At 40.9% G+C, this 13,528-nt stretch overlaps 1 protein-coding gene across 1 annotated transcript in view; it reads left to right on the forward strand.

Annotated features, from left to right (window-relative positions):
• Positions 1-13,528, forward strand: part of ROR1 (receptor tyrosine kinase like orphan receptor 1) — a 456,010-nt gene that overhangs the window by 253,130 nt on the left and 189,352 nt on the right. The window contains exon 2 of the mRNA XM_066376479.1: positions 8,655-8,726. Within this exon, the coding sequence (XP_066232576.1) occupies positions 8,655-8,726 (72 nt within the window). The remainder of the gene's footprint in view (positions 1-8,654; positions 8,727-13,528) is intronic.

Below are 13,528 nucleotides of genomic sequence, written 5' to 3' on the forward strand. Positions count from 1 at the left end.
AGCAATAGATTTCTATATATTACTGGTAATTGTGTATCCTGCAACCTCACTGTATTGGTTTATTGTTTCTAATAGTCTTTCTGTGGAGTCTTTTGGGTTTTCTATATACAGATAGTGCTCGACTTACCACCACAATTGGTTCCGACAGACCCGTCGTAACATGATTTTGTCGTAAGTTGAGTAGGCTATATGTACAGTACTGTGAAATGATGTTATAAAAATCTTTAAGTCACATTTTATCATAATTTTCTTTGTTCATTTTATGCCATTTGTATTATCTGTACACCATTTTGTTTCTTATTTTTACATTCGTCAGATTTAAGTAAAACACTGCATTACCAGTACAACTGGTTTAATATTTGCAAAGACAATATCCTCTTGGTAGACATCTTGGGAGGGGTTTGATGAAAAATATCCAAGACACAAAACACAAATTGCTGTACTGAGTCTGGGATGACAGTTAAAATGGTGCACGTGGAGATGGTAGTGCTGCCAGAAGCTGGTCTGCACTGTCGTACACCCAGCTGGGCAACGCTTGCGCTGCCAGACACGGAGCATCGTGGCTAGCGATTGTGGTTGTAAAGTCGAATGGTTGTAAGTCGATTAATATTTGTACAGGATCGTGTCATCTACAAAAAGTAAAACCTTTATTTCTTCTTTACCGATATGAATACCTTTTATTTCTTTTGTCTGTTTGCTCTGGCTAGAACTTCTAGCACTATGTTGAATAAAAGTGGAGAGAGTGGGAAGCCTTATCTTGTTCCTGATTTTAGAGGAAAAGCTTTCAGTTTTTTACCATTTAAGATGATGTTAGCTGATGGTTTATCATATATGGCCTTTATTATGTTGAGATGTTTTCCTTCTATACCCATTTTATTGAATGTTTTAAACATAAAAGGAAGTTGTATTTTTTTAAATGCCTTTTCTGCATCTATTGATAGGATCATATAAGTTTTGTTTTTGTTTTGTTGATATGGTATATTACGTTGTTTTATGTATGTTTAACCATCCTTGTGTTTCTGGGATGAACCCCACTTAATCATGATGTGTTATTTTTTTTAATTTGTTGTTGTATTCGATTTGCTAATATTTTGTTTAGGATTTTTGCATCTGTATTCATTAGAGATATTGGACTGTAGTCTTTTTTTGTATTGTCCTTGCCAGGTTTTGGAGTGAGGTTTATGTTAGCTTCATCAAATGTATTTGGAAGTATTGCTTATTTTTCAATTTATTGGAAGACTTTGAGAAGGATAGGAACCAAATCTTCTTTGAATGTTTGGTAGAATTCACTAGTGTAACCATCTGGCCCTGGACTTTTATTTTCAGGGAGGTTTTTGATGGTTGTTTCTATTTTCTCCCTGCTTATGGGTCTATTTAGGCTTTTCACTTCTTTGTGATTCACTCTAGGAAGATTGTATATAGTTCTAGGAATTTATGCATTTCTTCTAGATTGTTGAATTTGGTGGCATATAGATTTTCATAGTATTCTACAATGATCCTTTGTATATCTATAATATCTGTGGTAATTTCTCCTCTATTATTTTGGATTTTGTTTATATGAGTCCTTTCTCTTTTTTCCTTAGTGAGTCTTGCCAAAGGTTTGTCAATTTTGTTGATCTTTTCAAAGAACCAGCTCTTTGTTGTATTAATTTTTTCTATAGTTTTTCTGTTCTCTATTTCATTTATTTCTGCTCTAATTTTTATTATTTCCTTTCTTCTGCTGGTTTTGGGTTGCCTTTGTTTTTCTTTTTTCTAGTTCCTTAAGATGTGATATAAGGTTGTTTACTTGGGCTCTCTCTTGTTTTTTCATGTAAGCCTGTAATAATATGAACCTCCCTTTTATTACTGCTTTTGCTGCATCCCAGAGATTCTGATATGTTACATTGGCATTTCGTTTGTCTGTATATATCTTTGATCTCTGCTTTTACTTCTTCTTTGACCCAGTCAATTTTTAGAAGTATGTTGTTTAATTTCCACATTTTTGTGGGTTTGTTTACTTCTTTTTTGCAGTTGAATTCTAGTTCCAAAACCTTATGGTCAGAGAATATGCTTGGTATAATTTTAATCTTTCTGAATTTGTTGATGTTAGCTTTGTGGCCCAACATACGGTCTATTCTTGAGAGTGTCCCATGTACACTGAAGAAAATTTATACTCTGACATTCTGGGATGAAATGTCCTATAGATGTCTATTATATCCATTTGTTTTAGTGTTTTATTAAAGGGCAGTATTTCCTGGTGATAAATTCCTTTGGCTTCTCTATTTCTGTAAATTTTTTTATTTCTCTTTTATATTTGAAGGATAGCTTTGATGGATATAGTATTCTTGGCTGGTAGTTTCTCTCTTTCAGTACTTTAAATGTTGGAGTCCACTCTCTTCTGGCTTGTAGAGTTTCTGCTGAGAAATCTGATGATAGTCTAATGGGCCTTCCTTTATATGTTATATTCTTCTTTTCCCTAGCTGCCTTGAGGATTTTTTTCTTTGTCATTGATTTGTGATAATTTTATTATGATGTGGCTTGGGTTGAGATAACTCAGTGTTGTTTGCTTCTTGGATTCGAGGCTCTAATTCTTTCCACAGGCTTGGGAAGTTCTCGATTATTTGTTTGAATATGTCCTCCATCCCCTTTTCCTTCTTTCCTTCTTCTGATATACCCATTATTCTTATATTGCTCTTTCTGATGGAGTCAAACAATTCTTGTAGAGCTCTCAGTTTTTAAAAAATTCATGAGTCTTTCTTCTCTTTGCTTGTTTTCAATGTTACTGAGTCTTTCCTCTATCTGACCTGTTCTATTAGCTAAAGTTGCTACTGCGTTTTTCAATTCATGTATCTTTGTCTCTGTTTTCTTTTAAATTGTCAGTCTCTTTAGTGAAGTACTTTTTTTGTTCATTAATTTGTATTGTGAGCTCATTAAATTGCCTATCAGTGTTTACTTGCATCTCATTGAGTATTCTTAGAACTTCAATTTTAAATTCTCTGTCATTTAACTCCAAGGTTTTAATGTAATTGAGATTTTTTTCCTAGAGATTTTATATTATCTGTCTGAACTACATTTCTGTCTTGTGTATCTATGATATTTGATTTCTTCCTCCTTGATGGCATTTGAGAGTAGTATTGTTAATAACACTAATGAGATAAAAAAAAAGGAAAAATACATTGAAAATGAAAATTTTATAAATAATAAGTGGAACAAGAACTACAGAGAACAAAAGCAGGAACTGAGGAAAAATGAAAAGAGAGAAAAAAAATGAAGTATAAAACAAGCAAAATTCCACAAAGAAAAGTATGAGTCCAAAATAAAATAATTTGATGAAAAATGACATTCAATAAGAGGAAAAAAGAATAAAAAGGAAAAAAAAGGAAGAGAGAAAAAAAAGAAGTAAAAGAGAAGGTGTCAGAAATAAGACCCTCACACACAAAAAAAACAAGAATAAAAAATATAACTACTAAGGATAATGAATATGAAATGGGAAAAAGGAGTAAAAGGAAAGAAGAAAACAAAAAGCAAAAAAAAAATGTATTTTCCAGTTTTGAGAGATAACTTCTCCCTTTTTCCGTCAGGTGGAGCGTACTACAAGTTTTGCATCTGTGAGGTTCTTGGGCGGAGCTTTGCTGAGGTGTGGGTGTGGTAATGATGTAGGCAGGGCCACAGGAACACTGGTAGGATGCGCTTGTTGTTCCGGCTTTGCAATTTTATGGTTCTAGAAAGCAATGGCAGCCTCAGGTCTCCAGAAGTCTTTCACCATACCCCAACAGAGCAGGGAATCTAATGTCTGACACCTCTACCTCTCAGAGGAGAGAGCAGTCCAGAGACTCAGCTGTGGGGTATTCGCTACCGCCAGTTTGCGCAGCAAGGGGAACTGTGCAGGACTTTGGGTGTTGGGGGAGACACAGCAGGGTCCACCTTCCTCTGATACCACTCAAAGCAGTCCTGGGCAAGGCAGGGCAGGGGCTGTGCGCCTTGAGCAGTGGGTGGGGACAGATCGCAGATCAGGTGTGCCCCTGCATCACGCAGGCCAAAATCTGTGGACCCAATGGGCAGATTGTGCATGCCTCAGCGCCCCCGTGCTGATCTCCATGGGCTAGCTGGGCCGATCTTGGGAGTGTGCAGCAGGCTATGTATAGCTCACCCAGCTCCTGCGATTGCAGGTGGAGACCGGCGATGCAGGCAGAAGCCAGAACTGGCCATGTTCCTGCTCTCGGTTGCGGTTGTGCACCCACCTTAATTCAGCTTCTTCCGGTCTGCCCCTCTGTCTCTCCACTTCTCACAACTCGGAAACAAAACCCACGCTAAAAGGGCCTCCCTCCCTCAACTCAGTGAAGAAAGGAAAAACCTCCGACCTCCAGCCTCTTTCCTCCATGATTGGATTTTATCTTCCACCGCCTTCTCACCTAATCATACCTTGATCTGGCGTGTGTGTATTTCAGGTGCTCCTGTGGTTTTCTCTTTGCATATAGTTGTTGAATTTGTTGAAATTTCAAGAGGAGAGATCAGGAGTATCTCTCACATCGCCATTTCTCTGATGTCACTTGGAAGTAGTATTTTTATCTAGCCATCTATTTTCCTTACGTATAGTACTGGTTCCTAATTGACACATATTAATTTGCTGTTACCACAATAATTTTACACAAAGAGAGACTGTTAGTCTTGTATTAAATATCTCATCCTTTTGCCACGGTGAAGAGAACAGGAGAGGAGCTGAATCTATCACTGAGATTCTATAAGGTCAAGATTGGTGGTCCTGTCTCTCTCTAATGCTGCTGCTAACCATGAAGTCGATGGAGGTCAAGTTGAGATGTGCTCAATTTTTCTTCAAGTTCCACCTTCCTTTCAGGGGTAGGGGAGGAGCTTCTTAAACATTATTTTTGTGAGAGGAATTACTAATACTAAAGTTTTCACATTAAATAATTGGCCTTTAAAAAATGTGGCCTCAAGATAATATTTTTCAGAGGTAGATTATTCCTAATTTAAAATATGTTACCTGTCTTTATTATCATTTTATTTGAGAAGCTGAACATGTGGTTATTGAAAGGAATAGATCTTGAAGCATAAAACAAAATTCCTCAGAATCATCACAAGCCCTTAATGAGCTTGTGAATTGAAATGATCTTTGCCATAGCCCAAGAATCAAGTGGTAATTACTGTCCAGGGACACGTGGGGACAATTGCCCTGTTAGCAGTGCCAAAAATCTATTCATCAGTCTTAAATTATATTCAATCAGCAATTCAAACTCAGGTTAGAAAAACCCAGCGGCATACAACTAACTTTCTATAAAATTCATGCTGTAAAACGAAACCAATATTCCGGCAATTTAACTGTGAGCAGCAGTAAGATAAAGCTATGAAAATATTGAATGTAAATGTTGTCAAGATCTGTCTTAATCCCACCACTTCTCAACCCTTAGCTTCCGTGCCTGAAATGTGGACGTGGTTCCCAAGCACCCTGAGGTCTGGGTCTTGGAGGGCTTGATGAGCCTTTTTCTAAGGCGAACCGCAGTGCCCCATCTTACTGCAAACAAGGGGCTATTATTCAAAGAGACAAAGTGGGTGGTAGTGGGATGGGGTCAGAGTGGAGCTGTGGTTAGAGTCATACTTTTGGGCAGTGGTGGGATTCAGTCGGTTCGCACTGGTTAGGCAGAACTGATACCTAATTTTTTTTTTTTGTATTTTTCTGAAGCTGGAAACGGGGAGAGACAGTCAGACAGACTCCTGCATGCGCCCAACCGAGATCCACCTGGCACGCCCACCAGGGGGCGACACTCTGCCCACCAGGGGGCGATGCTCTGCCCCTCCGGGGCATCGCTCTGTTGCGACCAGAGCCACTCTAGCGCCTGGGCAGAGGCCAAGGAGCCATCCCCAGCGCCCGGGCCATCTTTGCGCCAATGGAGCCTCGCTGCGGGAGGGGAAGAGAGAGTCAGAGAGGAAGGAGAGGGGGAGGGGTGGAGAAGCAGATGGGCGCTTCTCCTGTGTGCCCTGGCCGGGAATCGAACCCGGGACTTCTGCATGCCAGGCCGACTCTCTACCACTGAGCCAACCGGCCAGGGCCCCTAATGTTTCGTTGAGTTCGGCAAACCAGTTGTTAAAATGGCACTTGTAATCAGGCTTCTTTCTAAGGTGGGCGCCTGGACAGCCACTTAAAGTGGAAATCACAAATTTATATTCCTTACTCTCTTTTAACATTCATCTGCGCAACAGAGTATTCTAAGCACCCCTAGTAATGTTCATTCCGTCCATAGGTGAAAAAAACTATAAGTGAGGACGCCAATCAAGAAGCAATATGGAAATATCTTAAATAGCAGTTTTTGTCAGGTGTTATTTAATATTTTTTGTCAGTATTATAATCTTACTTATTATCTAGTTTTGTGTACCTTTTATTGTTTTTATTTAAGTATTAAATGCATGAAATAACTACCTTGCAGTATATAGTTTTTTTATACTTAAAATGGTCATTAAGGCAGAGAACTGGTTGTTAAATTATTTGAATCCTACCACTACTCCTAGGACCCTGAAATGCAGATAATTAGCTATTCCTGGTAAGACCACCTGCATAAAATGCCCATTGCAGGACAAGTGGTTAGTAGCAGTAGCACTGCCTTCTACTGTGGCTTTGTGTTAAGTATTTTTCTTACTTGGGTAAATTTTTCTTTTTGTTTTCATATTTGGGAATTTTATGTGCTTTAAGATCTCTGTCATACTGCTTGTCTGACTTCCGACCCCCTTAAAAGAATCCATGCTTCTTTATTTTTTTGGCTCGGTATATATGAGGTGACTGGGGCCATTTGAGATGGAAAGGGTATGTGTGGTTTGTCTACTTTCTTACCCACCTGAACAGAGAAAGAGGCCAGCCAAGGAGGGTATGTACAAACCAAACAACCCTTTTGTCTCTGCCATGCGAGGCAGGTTGATCGAAGACCCAGTAGACAAATTACAAGTGGGCCTCGGCAAGGTCTTAGCAGGTAAACATCCTGTCCTTGGCAAAGTTCACTCACAGTGGCGTGTGGTGTCTGTGGCCATGTGGCAGAGGGTCCCCATCAGTAAATAAGGAAATGTGGAAAGTGTGCTTATCTGGGTGAAAAGGTGAAGCGAGAGAGAGGTAAGGTGAAATACAACTCAGGTTTCAGACTTGTTTACGGGGCAGCGTGGGCTGCTCAGAGTTGTGTGGGCGGTGGCGTCAGACAGACTTGGATTTGAGTCCCAGTTCTTCCACTTAACTTAAGTTCATCTTGTGTTGCAACTCAGATCCATTTTTTAGTGGCTACCTAGGGTACTGCATTGAAAAGACTCTAAGGCAGATCCCAGGTTGACTAGACAAAAAGAGCCATGATTGAAGGGGGAGTTTCACACCTCCCCTCCTCCAAAAAAATTGATTAATGATACTGCACCAGATTGAAGGAAGGGGAACTGACAGTGTGGCTACCATAAATACAGTGTCTCATGAGCTAGGCTCTGGGCTCTGTGAGACCTTGCACGAAACTGTTGTGATATAGTGAGGTGTGTGCGTGTGTGTGTGTGTGTGTGTGTATCACCTAAAGGGAAAGTAGTGGAATCCAATGAAATGTGCTAGTAGGATAGTGTCATGGCTTAAATTTTCAAAAACAACAAAAAATTATTTGTGTTAGTACAGAATATTAATGAAGTTTTAAAATCTTCATACTATATTATGCCTTTTAGATTGTTGACTTGCATGTTGGCTTTAATTTATGGTGGTTTTGAAAATGATACCTTAAGTTCAGTTAAACAGAAATGAGTCTCCATATTCAAACACTGAACTTTCATTTGTCTTGACTGGAAGTTTTTTTCTTTTGTATTTTTCATAAGTGAGAAGCAGGGAGGCAGAGACAAGACTCCCGTGTGTTCCCAACCAGGATCCACCTGGCAAGTCCACTAGGGTCAATGCTCTGCTTATCTGGGGCTGTTGCTCTGTTGCAACTGGAGCCATTTTAATGCCTGAGGCAAGGCCATGGAGCCATCCTCAGCACTGGGCCAACTTGCTCCAGTGGATCCTTGGCTGAGAGAGGGGAAGAGAGAGACAGAGAGAAGGGAGAGGAGGAGGGGTGGAGAAGCAGATGGGTGCTTCTCCTGTGTACCCTGGCCGGGAATTGAACCTGGGATTCCTGCACACCAGGTCGATGCTCTACCACTGAGCCAACTGGCCAGGCCTGCCTGGAAGTTTCAATATACAGAAATGGGTTTCTCTATGAACACAAATGCTATCAATTCATTAACACAAATTAAATCTGCAGCAAAAGCAACACTGTTCTTATTTTCTTGAGAAGACTATTGAATATATTCACCTCAGACTGGTCGTCTAACAAGAAATGTTTATGATTGATAATGGTTGGTCATTTCTTCAGGTTTGGTTTTTAATTAGTGAAATAATTTGTATCTAAGTTGTCAAGCCTGTGTTTCAAAGAAAAAAAAAATCTTCAGACCTGGCCTACAGATTGTTCATATGGATAGCCTGTCTAATGTTAGCCCCTTTGCCTGGCGAGAAGAGCCACCCTCCCCCTTTTGATAAGCTGCAGAATGAATGGCAGTGGTCTCTCTCAGAAGGCAGGGTCTATGGAAATCTCCTGTAATGCTTCTAACAGCTCATAAGTTACTGTAGTTAATATTACCCTTGTCTCTCCCCCCTCCCTTCTTTTTCTTTTCAGAAACAGAGCTGTCAGTCACTGCTGAGTTAGTGCCTACCTCATCGTGGAACATTTCAAGTGAGCTTGACAAAGGTATACAGTGGGGACACGCTGGAGGGGTGGAGGAGGGGAGGTGTGAAACTCCATTTTGAACCCTGGCACAACCTACTTTGAAATCAACTGCTTTTTAGATTACTAGATGGAGGTGGGGGCCAAAATAAATTCCCCGCTTACTTTGTGATCATTTAACATTTAATGACTCGGAATTCTATTATTTTTGGAGGGCTTTTTTTTCTCTCTCTTTCTCTTTCCTTTCCCTTCCTCCTCTAAAATGTTCCACATGGTGAAAATGTTTCAAGATGTGAAATGGGGTTGTTTCTGACCTTCCTGACACTGCATCTAGTGGATCTTATTTAGGGGATTTGATTCCGCCTGAGCCCAGACTGATCAGAGCTGTTTGCTGGGTGACCTTTTACAGTGAGTATTTGATACGCTTGCTGGGTGCAGGGCAGAGTAGTTGGAATGTATGTAATTGCCTGTGCATACAGACGGCAGCTTCCTCTGTGCACTTGGGGAGCAGGTTCCTTCTATGAGACTGTTGGAGTATTAATTAAGCCCTGCCATATGCTAAGGACTGGCTACTCTGTGGAGATCCTACATCCTGGAATGATAAATCAGGACACATTTAAAGCCCCCGTGATTGGCTCATATAACCTTTCCAGCCTTGTTTCTCTTTACTCCCCTTTATGCCCTGTATGCATTTCCAGCCAAATTTGTATTTTTTCCTACCTATCCTGTGCTTTTCTGCCCCTCTGCTTTTGTCTAAACCACTCTTTCCACCTGACTTGCTGTCCCTTCCTTGCCAAACACCAGTCTACAGGGCGGCAAATTACTCCTCCAGGTTCAAGCATAAAGTCTATTATTAGCCATAGTCTTTCCAAATCCTCAGCAGGAAATGGCCTGTCTTTGGGACTCCCATAGCCCTTTTCTCTGTTCTTCTCTTTACATTTTCTATGTTATATCACAGTGATTACCTATCTACACATCTCGCCCTTAGACCTGGAAATTCTTGTAGGTAAGATACCGATCTCGTTTTTTCTTCTTCTTCTTTTGTCTTTGTCTCCATCACAAAAATCTCACACAGACTGCTATTCATAGGAAATCCTCAATAAATATGTCTGGAATGATGAGTCACATCATATCTAGGGACACAGAGATGGATGGGCCATGTGTGAATATTGTGTGCAAATATACTGCTCACAAAAATTGGAGTATTTCAAAATGAATATGAAGCAATAAAAAAGCATTTGATATTTGTATTAAACAAGAACATCAGAAAAGCAAACAAGTCAAAGAAAGTAGTTAATTATGCAAGTGAGATCAAAACCAACTTGTATTTCACTGGTGAAAATGCACTATACAAAAGGCTGAGAGTAGTATAGTATTTGCAGGTTCTCAGATCCCGTAATTTTTGTGAGCAGTGTATGTTCAACAAACTTACTGAGTTTCTGCTTTAGTTCAGACATGATTCTAGGTTATGGAGTAATAATGATAAAAGGAGGTCAGAAGTCATGGTCAAAAATTGCCTTTTTTAATCAGCCATCTTTTATCTGTTCATATAAAATATATTCACTGGGAGCAGTATTTCCTTTTCGAGGTGAGAGAACTTTACAAAACAGTAACAGACAGTTATTGTGCTAGTTATCCTTTTTACATGTTTTAGAGTGACGGGATGAGCTGAAATGTCTTCTGACCAAAGGACATTTGGGATGACTTATTGTTAAATTTGATCTGGCCATTCTTTTTTTTTTTTTTTTTTGTATTTTTCTGAAGCTGGAAACGGGGAGAGACAGTCAGACAGACTCTCGCATGCGCCCGACCGGGATCCACCCAGCACGCCCACCAGGGGCGACGCTCTGCCCACCAGGGGGCGACACTCTGCCCCTCCGGGGCGTCACTCTGCCGCGACCAGAACCACTCTAGCGCCTGGGGCAGAGGCCAAGGAGCCATCCCCAGCGCCCGGGCCATCTTTGCTCCAATGGAGCCTTGGCTGCGGGAGGGGAAGAGAGAGACAGAGAGGAAGGGGGTGGAGAAGCAAATGGGCGCTTCTCCTATGTGCCCTGGCCAGGAATCGAACCCGGGTCCCCCGCACGCCAGGCCGACGCTCTACCGCTGAGCCAACCGGCCAGGGCCTGGCCATTCTTTTTCTAATTAAGGATTAAAACAGGAACTACATGTTAGTGCTCTCCACCTCCAGCACCAAGTCCGGTGCCTAGGAGGCAGTAGCTTTTCAACAAATATTTATGAGCTGTTTTTAATGGAAAAGAAGAAATCAAGCACACTAGAGGTGAACTCTTTGCCTACTCAGTCAGCTCTGCACCAGGGTGCTCTCAAGAATGTTTTCATCAGCTCCTTATGGCACCAGCAAAATAAAATGACAGTATTGCACACTACATATTCTTGATCAGGTTCCAGTTATGGCTATAAAAGGACATCAGTATGTGCTAAAAGGCAGCAGAGCCCCCAGTGAAGAACCTAGCACTCCAGACTTCATATCTCTGCTAGGCCAGCCCTGTAATTAGCCGTGCTTGCCCTTTAAGAAAGAAGTAGTGTCAGGAGTAAGGAAACTACTGGCCAAAGGGCTGAACTAAGGCAGGTCTCAAACTTTGTTGTTTGTTCAGCGTGGCCTTCCAGAGAGCATGGATGGCATGCTAGGGATTCTTGGTGTCTTTTTTTCTCTAGAAGATAATTACTGTATGGTCTTTAATTCCCACTTAGAATAAAAGAGACAGCTGTTTAATTTATTCATTCATTGTTCACACCTTTATTGCTTTCTACTCTGGTCTGGGTACTGTTTGAAGAACTAGGATTGAAAGATGAATCAGACAAAGGTCTCTGTCCTCCATGAGGGAGAGTGATATCCAAATGCTCACTCATATCCTTCTGGTCAATGTGATAGACTAGGTTGTCAAGGGAGATTCTCTCTAATCACAGATGGATACTGGTGGAAATATACAATAGAAAAGAAAAATCCATTGCCAAGCTGGTATGCAAAAAGGAGAAATCCCCAGGTGCCAGAAGCAAAAAGCAAACTCATTAATGCAGCAGTGACCCGTGAGAAGGCATTAAACAAAAGATCCTTTGAAAATATGGAACAGTATGTATGGTTCTAAGGGCTGCGGTTTCAGTACCCCAGGAAGATGACAGCTGAGGCCACAGCAAAGTCGCTACATAGCTCGCTGTCGGTGTGGAATGACTAGCGCGAGCATGAAATAAGGAAGATTCTTCTGAGGTTCTGGTATGGAAGTCTGTCAGCCATCCTGGGTCACTGGGGTCTCCCATGAGAAATCCAAACCAAACCTACACTAGACGTGGGCATGGGGCTCTTTTCGTGTAGTGCACACGCCGCAAACCAAGAAGATAGTGCAAAAACTTGGTCTGAAATTAATTAAACTATGAGATACTGACACAGAGCAACCTAAAAGCAGGCCCTAAAAATGTCTCAACATCCCAGTACATGTGGGTCTCCCAACAAAAACAAAATTTTAAAAATCAAAACCACAAAACAAACTTAACAGCAAACTCCTGCTGATGTTAAGTTTACTTTTAAATATTACAGCACATGCAGGAGAGTCAGCAGATGAAACACATGGAGAAATTTATACCTTAGAAACTAAAGACAATAGACTAATTTGAGGGTAGATACATTAGAAAATGTTCATGGTGAAAGAGGGAATAGAAACCATAGGGCAAGTACCAGATAACAGGACAAAAAGAGTAGACATTTTAAAAGAACTAGACAGAAAGTCTAGAATTAAAAGAGTTATCGAAATTAAAGATTGATCAAATGAGTTAAGCAGCAGATGCATTCGAGTGAAGAGAGAAATGCTGAACTGGCAGATAGATTTGAAATAGTATAGTGGTGAGAGAATGAACTCTGTGACTCAGTTTTTCCTGACACTACTACCTGCATACTGTGTGACTTTGGTTAAGCCACTCAACCTGTCTGTGCTTTGGTCTTCCCATTTGTAAGATGAGATAATAAAAGTAACTACCTCATATGGTGGTTGTGAAAATTTATCAGGCTAGCAATCTGATAAACTAATTGGAGATTAAGAAGTAACAGCTGTTTTTGGTTAATGTGGTTATTATTTTGGGCTTAATAATAAAAAATAATAATAGGTACTTTGGCAGGCTTGTCAGGAAAGCATATTTCGGCTTAGAGTAGGAATTTCAGGTTCTGTTAAATCGGCCCTGTCAGCAGCTGCCCACTCTGGTCTTACACACACGAGTGTTCGTCCACACAAGTGCCATACTTCTTAGCTTAGTACATGTGATTTGCCATGATATTACCCCGTCGACTCCTCTTATGTCACCCCTACACTCCATACTTCGTACTCCATTTGTTTCAACAACACACCTCTAAATTTCCTAAATATATATATATCTTTAGGGATGTGCCTTTGTTTGTGCGGTTCCTTCTGAACGAATATCTGTAACCCCGTTCTACCCTTGGCTAACTCCATCTTTACTTAAGCATCACCTTAAACATTCGCTCACCCCCTTTTCCTCACAGTGCTCCTAATAGGCATAGTGCTGAATAAGAGGCAGTATTCCTGCTTTGATGGACCTTATATTCTAGAGGAGAGACAATTAGTGAATTCTTACACCAATCCCATTGGCCATGCTGTCAACAGTGCCCCAAATATTTCATATGTGGGGTGCCATATCACTTTATGTCTATCTTTTTTTTTTTTGCATTTTTCCGAAGCTGGAAACAGGGAGGCAGTCAGACAGACTCCCACATGCGCCCGACCGGGATCCACCCAGCATGCCCACCAGGGGGCGATGCTCTGCCCATCTGGGGCATCACTCTGTTGCATCCAGAGCCATTC

This window comes from Saccopteryx leptura, chromosome 3 (assembly GCF_036850995.1).
Source record: "Saccopteryx leptura isolate mSacLep1 chromosome 3, mSacLep1_pri_phased_curated, whole genome shotgun sequence".
Classification (NCBI taxonomy): domain Eukaryota; kingdom Metazoa; phylum Chordata; class Mammalia; order Chiroptera; family Emballonuridae; genus Saccopteryx; species Saccopteryx leptura.